Source organism: Neodiprion fabricii, chromosome 2 (assembly GCF_021155785.1).
Source record: "Neodiprion fabricii isolate iyNeoFabr1 chromosome 2, iyNeoFabr1.1, whole genome shotgun sequence".
Taxonomy (NCBI): domain Eukaryota; kingdom Metazoa; phylum Arthropoda; class Insecta; order Hymenoptera; family Diprionidae; genus Neodiprion; species Neodiprion fabricii.
Genome location: NC_060240.1, coordinates 10,986,582 through 10,999,491, shown reverse-complemented (window position 1 = coordinate 10,999,491; position 12,910 = coordinate 10,986,582). Strand labels below are relative to the sequence as shown.

The 12,910-nt window shown below is 35.6% G+C and overlaps 1 protein-coding gene across 2 annotated transcripts in view; it reads left to right on the top strand.

Moving 5' to 3' along the window:
* The window catches only part of LOC124175333 (gamma-aminobutyric acid type B receptor subunit 2), a 183,548-nt gene that overhangs the window by 134,156 nt on the left and 36,482 nt on the right, over positions 1 to 12,910 (top strand). For both annotated transcript variants that reach the window (XM_046555456.1, XM_046555455.1), the window contains exon 3: positions 6,214 to 6,381. In XM_046555456.1, coding sequence (XP_046411412.1) covers positions 6,214 to 6,381 — 168 coding nt within the window. The remainder of the gene's footprint in view (positions 1 to 6,213; positions 6,382 to 12,910) is intronic.

Genomic DNA, 12,910 nt, shown 5'->3' with positions numbered 1-12,910 from the left:
GCTAATCACGAATCTTAGGTGAGATTTGCAAAATTTAAATTCGGCGTATTCGATAAGCTCAAAGAAAAAACTAAACTTATTCGGATTTTGATAAAAATTATTAATCGTCGTTTGTTGAGTGGCTGATCACAAATCTGAAGTGAGATTGTAAAATCCAGTACGGTGGAGAAAAATCTAAGAATATTCCGTTTTTGGTAGAAATTGGCACCTAGGCGGAGGTTTTTTTTTATTACCGATATACAAACCCAAGGTCATTCTTCCAACACTTCTAATGGTGGATCCATTATAGTGGTTAACAATTTGAAAAATCGTCATATTTTCATGCAATATGGTATCCCAGGGACTTAAAAGCACTAATCACGAATCTGAATTTGTAGTTCGTAATTCGAATGACATTTTTTTCTTTTTTTTCTCTTTAAACCTGGAACCTGCAAGGTGAGAACGGCTTGCAAGTTTGAATGCTGGCTCGTGATCTGTTTAAAGGCGTTTTTTTTTACTATTATCAATGCCTACGCATCGCTGATGTGAAAGTAGTGCGGTCAACGCAATTCCGCACGCAATGTTTAATTTTATTAACTTTTAGCAAGTCTTAAATTTATAATTCACAGGGTAAAGTCCTCAGGACGCGAATCATTTTAATTCCTGCAAAAATAATACATCACAATAAAATGTGTAACAAGTTTCGTAAAAATTGTACAAACGGTTTTGAATTTGTCGTGTAAGCAGTTTTAAAAGCGTTGTTTCGAGTAAACTGAGATTTTAGTTTATAGATTTTCAAATGTTCAAATAAACGTTAAACTAGCATTTTTCAGCTGTATAATCGTCGGTTATTCCCGGACCTCCTTTCATCAACAGCGGCTGTTAGAAGTTGAGTTTAGAAGTAAAAGAACACCAATCAACGTTATCTGAAGCAATGTTCAAAGACTTGCTGAATACAGGGCATCCAACCAGATCAAAGAATATCTGTTGCCTGAAAGATAATTCATACAATTCATCAGATTTTGACGAACAATATTTAACGACTAGATTCTTCGTCCTTTCAAGGCGTTTTGAAATAAAACATCGGTTTTCAAGTTCAATTCTTCATAATTTTATCAATTCGCCTCTCTTTAATTTTCATCAAAAATCTTCAACTCGTAAAGATTTAATAAATACTGCAGAATCAGCGACTATCTCGCGATGAAATTGTGGGGAAAAACTTGATTCCAAACTCACGAATCTTCTCGTGTTTTGAAATTTAATGGTGAGATTTGCGGCGTGTGTTTGATTATTATCGTCTCCTTCGAGTTATTCTTTCGTAACCCTGACGGGGGATGAACGAGACATTTTCCGGGCTGTAAATTAAGGAAACCGTAGATTTTAGAGTAGTGGAACTTCTGGGACGGCGGCGCTAGGATTGTTCGGGGCTTTTCGATTTCCTGGGAATTGTCTAGACTTTGCAGAGAGGATAGTTTACGACTTCGGGCGATTCGGATCGCTTCGCCGTCGATAAACCTTTGACATCGAATAACTATATTTGACCCTACGAACAGCAAAATTTCTGCGGAAATTCGCGCTCCCATGAAAAACGTCAAGTCGTATATAGATATTTGTTCAGAAGCTTTCAGAAATTTCTATAATCATTTAACCAGAATGTAAATTTCCGATAGTTTCTCGGTTTTTCTGAAAATAATCTGACAAATTTCAATAATTTCCACAGATGTTTTCTACAAATATGTTAATTTTTGAAGAAAAAATTTATTTCGACAAATTTATAGAAAAACCTTGACATTTATTGGAAAAATTCTGAAATTTTTTCATAATTCTAGTTCTGTTGAAAGTTTTCTTTCACGGTTATGTACAAAGTTCTTTGACCCAGTTTTCGCAAAATTAAACAAACTGTTTCCCAAAAATCATCCAATTTCTTTCGGAATTTCATCCCATCAATTTTCATAAAGCACTACCGTCATAAAGTACGCAGAAACAAAAGAACTTGGACAATTCGTTCAATGTTGTGATGATAAATGAAGATCCAAAAGAAACGTGTACGCGAATGTTCAAGAAACATGATATATATTTACGAGAAATTTTTAAACTAAATGTTCAAACATTTCTGCGAATTTTCATCGCCGAGATCCGGCGGTAAAATCTCACGTCATTAATTTCCCAAGTGGATAACCGTTGCCGTGAAATATCAAAACACACGCCGCAGTGTTTGCAGATCTGTAGATAAGACAAGGGAAATTAATGTTACCACCTCGTATATTTTTAACATGTTAGTAGGCGACAGCTTTATTTTGTAATACCACGATTACAATCTGCGAACAGTATCAATCAACAGTTATGTTGATTCTAATCATCGCGAGTTTCGAAGATTTCAAAGTCGATAAATGCGGTAATTGTTGCATCGAAAATTCATCTTCAATACGCATCTTCAATAAGCAATAATTTACCGCTTGGAAAGATTCTTGAAATTCTTTTCAACTGATTCGAGATATGTAAAATTGATCATATAATGTATGATATAAATTAAGTTAATTCTGTGAATATCGTGAAAAATTCAATTCCGGGTGAAATAATTTTAAGAAGTTTGTTCTCTTTGAAAACTTGTATTAATCCAAATGAACAAATTATCCACGAGGAGAAACAATCGTATGTTCCGAATGAAGATGGGCTGGACCTGAAGCGTATTTTTATGGACATTTCCTCGTATTTTCCCCTGTTTCCCATCGGAAAATTTTTTACAGTCTAAGCACACAATATACACCGAGTGGATTCGCCAGAGCGGCAAGTGAAAACGGTTAAAAGTTGATTTTGGGCTCGCGTGCAGTCGAAAGCAGGTGGTAATTTCACGGTAAAAATGGCACTTCATGCGCGTATCTTAAAATCATGAGTGAACAAATAAGTATAGTAGCTGCAACGAAAGAATATATCATTTGTCTGTAAGCAGCGTATTGTAATTCTTTTTGTCGCGAGGAATAATTTCGTACGGATAGCGAGATAAGACTACTCTCGCTTTTGAAATATAGCGTGCAACTCGGAGTTTATACCTACTTTGGAAGTAGCGACAAAGCAACGTACACTTGTCCGTAGAAATTCTGAGACGTCCAATTTTTTGGACAAGTCGATCACGCCGGTAATGCAGAAATCAGCCCGCAGCTCCACCATCGGCCGGTCGCGTAACTGGCGGAATCTTTGCAAACGTAACGTAACCCATGACCGTCGAAACTAACCCTAAACTACTAAATTCGATGGTCATGAGTTGCATTACGTTTAAAACTAGCAGCTTGTTGCGGCTCAGACTACGAATATTTTCAATTTCTTTTTGTGGCAAAATTATTAGACACAGCTATATACTCTTCAACGTAACTTTCTTCTATCTGTAAGCGTTTAGTCAGAGTTTTCGCAAGTGTATGACCCTGTAACGACTTGGCTTACAAATATCGTTATATCTCCAAAATTATTCATCTGGTTGAAACTAAATAATGCCTAACATCTGGTCAGACGTTGGAGTTATCCGTAGAAAAAAAGGGATCAAAATTGGTTCGGTAGTTCTGGAGTAATAAACGAGCATACGGTCAGAGAGAGACAGAAAAACGTTCAGTTTTGTACAGAGTGAATTATCAACAACTAAATAATTCTTCGTCTGCTATAATTTAACGCGACTGCGCTGCAATCCGAGAGCAGTTTCTTATCAGGGCAGCCAACTGTCATGAACCTAACCTCAAAAATTTTGACAGTTGTAGCTGCCAGTCGTGTTCTGAACATCGACAGCTGTAAAAATTTTGAGGTTACGTACATCACGCAGGTAGTTGTTGACGGATCATTCAGTCGTCAGAAATTCATCCTTGTTTGAGAATCGGTACTCTCAAAGGCATCTCTCAAAAAGCAGCTGCCGCTCAACGTGAACTAGCCAAAACTATTCACAACCTCTGATAACGCGGTTAGTTACCGGCTCTGCTAGCTGGCAGTCAGTATTACTTCTTGTCTCATTGTGCTCGCACGTGGATACCGAGAGTACGATCTCAATTCAAAATAATCGCGATAGACTTGATTCGTTGACGACTCATGCGATTAATAGAATCGCAAAACTGTTTCTCAAGTGATTAATATGATCTAGACACCGTCATAGATCTTGTCATTTAATATCACACTCATACATGGAATAGCACATTGACCAAATTGTATATTAAATAAAACTTATTTGCAACGTTCTAAGTTCTGCCCATCGCTTGTTTCCCAAGGATCCTTTACACGCAGAGAATAACAATGAGGAGAAAAGATTGAGCACGTTTCGCGGGCAGTCGATGGTGGCGCTGCGGGTCGAATCTTCATTGCCAACGTAACAGACTTGTTCAGAAACTTGGCCGCCTCAGAATCACTGCGACCAAGTGTACGAAGCCGCGTGTCCCCCTTTACTAATATTATACTTAATGGGACTCGGGGGAAATGCGGGTCACATTATCCAACGACTTATGGGGATTACGGCCCGCTGTATAAGGCGTATACTATAGCGAGTATTCCGAATTTGGAAGCCGGTGGCTTCGAGCGATATGTACATTAAACCTACCTACCCTTGATGCCGGGAAGACGAGACGAGCCGGCATGAATAATGATCGGATAAGTTATATGTGTGCAAGTTACTGACAAAAGTAGGCAGGTGTCGTTTGCGGCTCTACCGTCAACTAAACTTCCGAACTATTAAAACTCGACCGACCGCTTTTCGTGCCTCGCTATCTGAATTCAACGCGGACTTTACAAAGTTGGTATTATAATAATGCGCTTCTTTTTCTCGCCCTGAAACATGCGCTACATTATTTATCCCACTTTTGAACCTCACGGAGCGATTCATAACAACGTGAAAATTCAACGGGAATTTGTCAAGCGTGGGAATAAATTCGACACAAGGGTGTTAAAATTTACATCTTATACTCGGCGTTAGTCGGAAAAACGTGAAAAATAAACTGGACAAAAAAAATGAAAATGGGACATTTCGATCGATATATTGAACGAACGGCGATGGATGCGCCTAAATTATACTTCGTTCTAATTCGAAAAAGTGAATCATTTTCTGCAAAATGGTTTTGGACACTTTTTTTACCGATCTATTTCAGTTGATCCATGATAGGAGGGAACGAATTTGTCGTTATTCTTACTTAGAAAAAAATCAAACACAAATGTGATCAGGATTTTTTAATTACAACTACGATCACAAATCAAATTACATTTGTAATTACAAAATCGAATTGGAATTTACATGTTTCATTTTGTCTGAATGATAAAATGCAAATACATTTGATCGCAGAAATTTCGTGTGTTTTACTATTGTCTTAGTTGTACAATCAGTTACACTTGTTATTTCCATTTTTCAATTAACTAATTACAATTCTTTTCATCGATGCTTAAGAACTCTCCGTTCAAATGCAGCGGGTATACGCAACCAAACATGAAATGCAGCCACTTTAATTAAATGAAATATAACAGTGACGAGAAAGTTGAAAACAGAAAAAAATTGGATCACAATATTTTTTATAATTACGTTAAGTGGTCGTACATTGAAAAGTTGTCTATTACGCGGAGAAAAAGTTTCATTCGAATTTAACAAATTGTAGATAAAATCCGTAAGGCGTTGGGCAGAAATTAGTGGATGATATTGACCCATTCTCTTCCGTTGTTCCTACTTCACATCCAGCCATTTCCCGACTGTTTGTACGTAATTTTTCGTTCGCCTATTTTTTCTGCTAATTGCTAAAACAGCCGACACGCAACGCACGAATCAGATGGCGTGTTTTCGTGGATTGCGTGCGAGGACGTTGTGTCACGACACACGGCATTATAAATTCATTCCCTACCACTTTTCCCTCGACGTTTGTTTCGTCTTTTCTAAACACGTACTAATTAGGCTCCGTTACAACCAAACAAACGAATTCGGAATTTTCAATCATCGACCGATATTTGCGAGAGCTGCAAGAATTTTGCTGGTTAAATAGAAAACAACTTGGCATTTTTTAATGTTCCGAAGATGCGGAAATTCCAGGCATTAACCAGTTTTAACCCAATTAGCAACGAAAATATGAAGAACTAAAGCTTTGAAGGAATTCAATTTCAAGCGATCTCAGTTTGTGTCTCACTTGTTATGACTAACTTTTTTTTTTGAAAAAAAAAAAAAGATGGGGTAAAAAGCGCAAAAATTTTTCCTGTAATTAAACGACGCTTTTGCGTATTCTGTTTCAGCTGAGTTATGCCGACACACATCCGATGTTCACGCAGGACAGTTTTCCCAATTTCTTCAGGGTGGTGCCGTCGGAAAATGCGTTCAACGCGCCACGAGTGGCGCTGCTTCAGCATTTTAACTGGACCAGAGTCGGCACGATTTATCAAAACGAGCCGAGATACGCACTGGTAAGTTAATGCGAAGCCATGTTTCAATCGGAATCGCGGCTGATATCGAACGTCCGTCCGTCGTCTGCTACAATGTAATGCGCATGCGCTAAAATACGAGAGCAGTTGTTCGCCAGGGTTACCAACCGTCGCGAACCTAACCTCAAAAACGTTCACAGTTGCCTCTATTAGTTGTCCTCAACACCGACAGCTGTCAAAATTTTTGAAGTTACACCCATCGCGGCTAATTGTCGTCTGAATTTGTCCCAGCTCGTTGCTCTGACAAACAACTGCTCTCGGTTTGTAGGCCAAGTTCGTTAATTATATTCCAGAAGATTCCATCCAAGTTCAATAACTGTTTTTACATTTCGAACGTATCGAAAATTGCGAGAGTTGTTTTCAGTTTTAAACTTTCGAATAATGACGTCACAATGAAACTTGGCCACAATGAAAATTATCTATTGTCCATCGATTTCTACGATTTTGCAAATTGATATTAATAACAGTTTACATATTAGTAAAATATACTGAGTAATATAAATTATATATATACGCGGTGAAAATTACCCTCAACGTGCGAAATTGATATAAAATCAAGGAAGAACAAAAAAAAAAAATTAAAAAAAATTTTTTAAAATGGCGCAGCTAATCAGGGAAATGATACGCTTTGGCAAGATGCTCTTCGTGCAAAGGAACTTCAAATTCCACTGCTAACTTTGATGCTTCACGTTTCTAAAAACACACAGCGCCTTTTGTTCACCGGCATCGTTATGATAGTTGAAAATGCAACAACCCTCCTTCAATGCTTGACTCGAGAGTGCTCGCTGCCTTGTTAATAAGCCTTAATTAGACGAATCCTGAATTCATAGAGTCCCGTGAATGGTTTCAGTGTCTATTCACTGGTCGAACGGATCTACTTGATTACTTCTTCTTGTTGTGTTGTTTTCTGCCGCGGGATTCAAATCCAAACAAACTCATTCAGTTTCGCATTCTCCTTCACATTCGTTCACAGCCTTTCACGATGTTTTCTTTTTTTTCTTTCTTTCATCTTTTTCTCAACACTGTGCAAGTATAAAAATAAATCATGGTAATTCAGGATTCACTGGATACTTACTCGGTGTTTTAATTTCGCTGATTCCCTGTTCAAAAATTCCTTTTCTTCACAATGTCTTTGCGAATTTTTATGAAATATTCAGTTCCAGAGTTTTTCTTTTTCTTTTTTTTTTTTTGCTTTATTTTTCTCACGACAAAAATTTTCACCAGGGTTAATTAGAATTTCTTCAGTCTTATTACGGCCCCAGTGAACACAATTATGTCAAACTGATGTCAGAATGACGTCATGTCACGTCATAATTTACGTAAGATGTGAGTCACATATGAGTCACATATGACTCGTAATTTCCCACTTCCTGACGTAAGATTCTTACGTGAGATAAATGACGTAAATATGACCTCCAATTGACATCATTATGACTTGACTGGCGTCAAAATGACATGACTCTGATGTCATAGAGAAGTAAAGTCGGTACCGGAAGCTTACAAAAATATGACGTCCAGCTGACGTACTTGTTATTTAGCTGACGTCAAGATGACTTAAATTTGAGGTAAAATGGTGATATAAAGTTGCGTCCAATGCTTAAAAAATTGTGACGTCTGGCTGACATGATTATAACTTGCCTGACGTCTCGATGACATAACTCTGATGTCATAGTGATAAAAATTATTCGAGAATGCTTGTAATAACATAACTCTTACAACAGACCTTGTAAAGTCAAAATGTTTGTATTTTTCATTTATAAATAGTAATTATTTTGTTACTGTACCTCTATCACAATATACCGTCGTGACATTAGTATTATGTCACTCGTATGTGAAAGAATGACCGGAAGCCGATACTTAAGTATGACGTTCATCGTACATCAATTTTACGTAAAAATATGACTTGTTTCTTACGTAAGCACAGGACGGTATTATGATATCCTTTTGACGTCAGAATATGACTTGTAATTTATGTAAACGTATGATTTATTTCTTACGTAGATAATATATAAATTTATGACTTTTATGTGACGTCACACATATGATAGGGATAAGACATAATATTTACGTAATATTTAAGTAACAATCATGACGTCGTATAAAAGTCAAATTTTAGGTCAATACCATGTCATAATGATGTCATACTACATGACATCATATCAGAGTCATCATTAAAGTCATTTTTGTGTCATATCTATGTAAAAATTCGACGATCTCTATGTGACCTATCTATGACGTCATATGGAGGTAACGTGTTCACTGGGGAATAACTTGGAAAGCAAAACAGCAAGACTTGCCAGTTATTGACACCCTGATATGACTTTCCGTCGTTTTTAACCTACAAATATAGGATTCTCGAATGCTATTCTCACCGTGTTGTCGTCAGTCATCCGGCATTAAATCAGGAACTAAGAATACATCTCGGTTATATGAATAAGTAACCTGAAATGTCGCGGTTTGTTCGAATACACGTAGAATTAGCCAAAGGAAGCTTCCAGGTCACACAAAGTTGAAATAAATCCGATTATACGTGGCTGTGGTCGGTGTTTAATTATTAATAGCTGCATTTATCGAACACCGAACATTTTTCCCTGTGCAATTCATGCGGAAATATTTATCGGATTATTTTCTGAAAACTTTTTTAGGTCACACCGAAGAACCGTGAAATATTCTATTGAAAGTCCGATAGACTTTTTCATTTCTATACCTATCTCGACAGATTATCGAAATTCGAATATTGTATACGAAGATTATAATTATCACAGATTACGTGGAGATTTTTCACACTTTTGTAGAATTTCACCAGACATTTGAAAGACAAAAATGAACCTTTAATATAAAAAGTCCAAAGTAAATACAAGAGTTTGTCAGAAGATTTTGCGCAACTTTTCTTAGAAGAAAAATAAAGACTGTTTCCAATTTTGATCTGAAATAATTCTTCTGTAATTTTTCTGAAAAACGTGAAAAAATTTTCTCCTCAAATTTCAGTGAAAAAAAAAAAAAAAAAAAAAAAAAACCCCAAGAATATGTCAAAGTTTTCCACAAAATCTTTGCGACTGTACTCTGTCCTTGACATTGAAATTTGAAGATGTTTTCGCTATCGCGTAATTCAATGTAATAAAAACTTCCGCGGTTTTTAAAGAATATTTTTCGTTTTCAGAATAATTTAGTAAATATTCGAAGAGAAATAAATTAGAAACACATTTTTCTACCTGTAGTTTCTACTCGTGAGTTTGAACAGCGATACTCACGTGGAACCTCATTGAATAGTTTCTGGTCGCTTATACTGGGTCAAGTTAAGGGTAAACTTGTTTCCCAAGGGCTCTTAACGATATGCCAACATGCGTACCTGTTGTGTGACGTATATGCCTGCATGCTTCAGTTGTATTTGAGGAGCGTTGCCCTACTTTATTACTTCGCCGCGAGCTTGAACTTTCCTGCACGTCGTCTGTTGTCACAGATTTCCGAAACGAGGATACTGCCGAATTGTTCATGAAATCCTCAATTTTATTAAACTTGATTAGCTACAAGAAAAATCAAATAATAACAGCCATAACAATAATCCTAGCCTTCCGACAAGAAACATTCAAATATCCTTCAAATAATTCCACACGTATTTATTAAGGGATCATCCCAATGTAATGGTTCGAAAAATAGTTCATTTATCGATTTTTTTTCATCATTAAAATACGCTAATCGGTCTGATTTTTTTTGTTATGTCAAATCAATGCACTCGTGAAGAACAGAAAATAAATTTTTTAACGTACATTTTTTATTTTACATTTTTTTATTACGGTGAGAAAATATCTTGAAATTAAGATTTGTTCCAAAAATATCGTGAAAACCTTGTAAAAACGTCTTCCAGATTTCGAATGAAAAAGTTTTGAGAAACACTTCGAGAAACGATGTATAAGATTGAGAAAGTTGCTATTTTCTGTAAATTTTTTGAAATACTCCGGCCGATTTCTGAATATTTTTTTTTTTTTTTTTTGATCCAGTCGACTCGCACGTAAAATAATCAGAATATTATATCTAAAAAAATATTCAGAATTAGTAAGACTTTTCGTCAAGTATCGTGTTCAAATTTTTTGGTACTATTCAGAATTTGGTTAAAAAAATATTATAAAATACTTTGTTGAAAATCCTGTAAGAATTATGTCCAGCTGTTTATTTTTTTTTTTTTTTACATTGTTCAAAGTAAACTTCAAAATGCATCATTGCAAAAACGATAGAAAAGTGACGTAGCGGTACTTAATAACAGTAGTAAAATGTATGTGATTTTGGAGAGAATTTAACGGGAAATCGATAAAAAGGAATATGGCGAGTATAACGACTAATTGATTCTCGATGGCGATGGGAGGGGAAAAAAAATCTGTGTGTTTCATGCGCGGGGCTGCAGGTTGATTACACAATTAGTCTCGGGGCATTCATATTGTCGTTTGACGAAGATGTATCGCTGTCAAAGTCAGCCGGGTGATTTTGTCGATAATATTAGAAATTCCATTCAATCAACCCGTAATATCGGGTTTCACAGTTCCGCGGTCTTGATGAATACAATCCACCCTGAAAAACTGCGTCAAAATATCGCGCTGTGTGAAAAAACGAAATTTTTTTTTCGGAATTCCTGCGATTTTAAATTAAATCGGAAGCAAAGTCAACGTAAAATTAAGCCGCGTGATTTTACTCGAACGAAAAATAGCGTTTGAACCGCCAATATTCGGAGCATTCCATGCCAACTCACAGAAATTTTGACCTCGCCATTTTTAATCTCGATTCAATTTTTTTCAGCCGGTAGTAATACTTTCAAAAATCATGATTTTTTTTCTCTCGTTTTTTCGTGAAATGGTTTTTGAATCATGAATAATAAAACATTTTTCGTAGCTTCAAGTTTTTTTTTAAATTTTGGACTAATTCTCAAGTATTTCAATTTTCCTTCCGATCATTTTAATATCGGTTTCACGATAGGATCGTAATTTCTTCACCGATATTTTGCATTTGGAAAATTTTTGTTTTACCAGAATCGTTAAACATTCGAACGTTTCTAGGATCTTCGGAAATATTCAAATTTTATTATAAATATAAAAATTAAATCTCTGTTTTTTAAATCGATTTCCAGGCTTTTGGAAATATGTATTTATTTCGTTTCAATTTCATCCTGCTTATCATTCTAAAAAACTTTCTGTAAAGTCGATTATATTCTAAAATTTTTACCATATTTTCAAATCTACAGAATATACTGTTTCACCTTTGTCATAAATTATGCAAAATATCGCAAAGAAAAAAAACAAACAAGAAAAACAAATCAATTAATCGTCAAATCGATCTTGAAGTAATTGATAAAACAAATCATGTTCTTATAAGTTCTTTCGAGGATTTCAAAAAAGATCAAACTAAAAATTTTTTTTGAATATACTCATAAATCAACAATTGTAGCATAAAAAAATTCGGTGTTTTAGAACCGCTTCCATGACCCAAAAAAGTTTCACATCGAATCAGAAGCGGTTAGGTAAAAACCTGATGGATAGATGGAAATACGATTATAGCTTGTTAACCTGTTTCAACTGAAGAAATTTTTGCCAATGGAGTAATAATAATAATAATAATAATAATAATAACAATAATAATAATTCCTAGGCGAAAACTGCAAAAAAAAAAAAAAAAACAACAAGAAACCTTGCGTATCTAATTAATTCCACCGGCAATTCAGGTATAAAAATTGGTTCGCAGGTATTTTCGGAAAATAGTCGCCTGCGGGTCGGTCTTAAAAAGTTTACGTCAGTTCCACGCGCCCATATCGGGGTAAACGCCCCTGTAAGCCGCGAAAAAGGAGGAATTAGTAGTACCTGGTTCGTTTTATGGTTCACCCTAAATTACATCGAGCCCTTAGTTACGCTAAAGCGACTAGCAAGTCGTTACCCAGCGCTAATAGCCCAAGGAAAATACATACACACCCGTAAAATTCATGGGCTCAATGTATGGTCTTGTCCAATATGAAGGGCCGCACGAAAAAGTTTTCCTATTCATTGGAGAAACTCAATTTCTTTAGATAACGAAAATAAATTAGAATTTTCGCAAACGCGAAAGGAATTCTTCGAAAAATTGTAAGCTTGTAGGATTTGGTAAACGAAACTGAATCGTGAAAAGGGAAATAATTCTTTTCTTTTAATTCAGCTGAATAAATCTGACGAGATTTCCGAAAGAATATTTTTGATAAAACTGAAATTATGAATATCTTTCACAGAAATTTTCATAAATTACCGAACAATTTTCATAGAAAAATTTGCCGAAATTTATTTGCTGCATCGAAATTGAAACGTTTGTACAGAATAACTGGAAATTATTGGAATTCGTCAGAAGTTCTAAAGGAAAATTGACAACATGTTATAATTCTTATTCTGTATAGATTCGTAGAATTTTTAGACATTGCCAAAAGTCACTTTTGCCTAGGCTTAAACTCGTGTACTTAGTAATCCTACCCTCACCGACCGAGTAAACTCAGACTTTTTCTTCC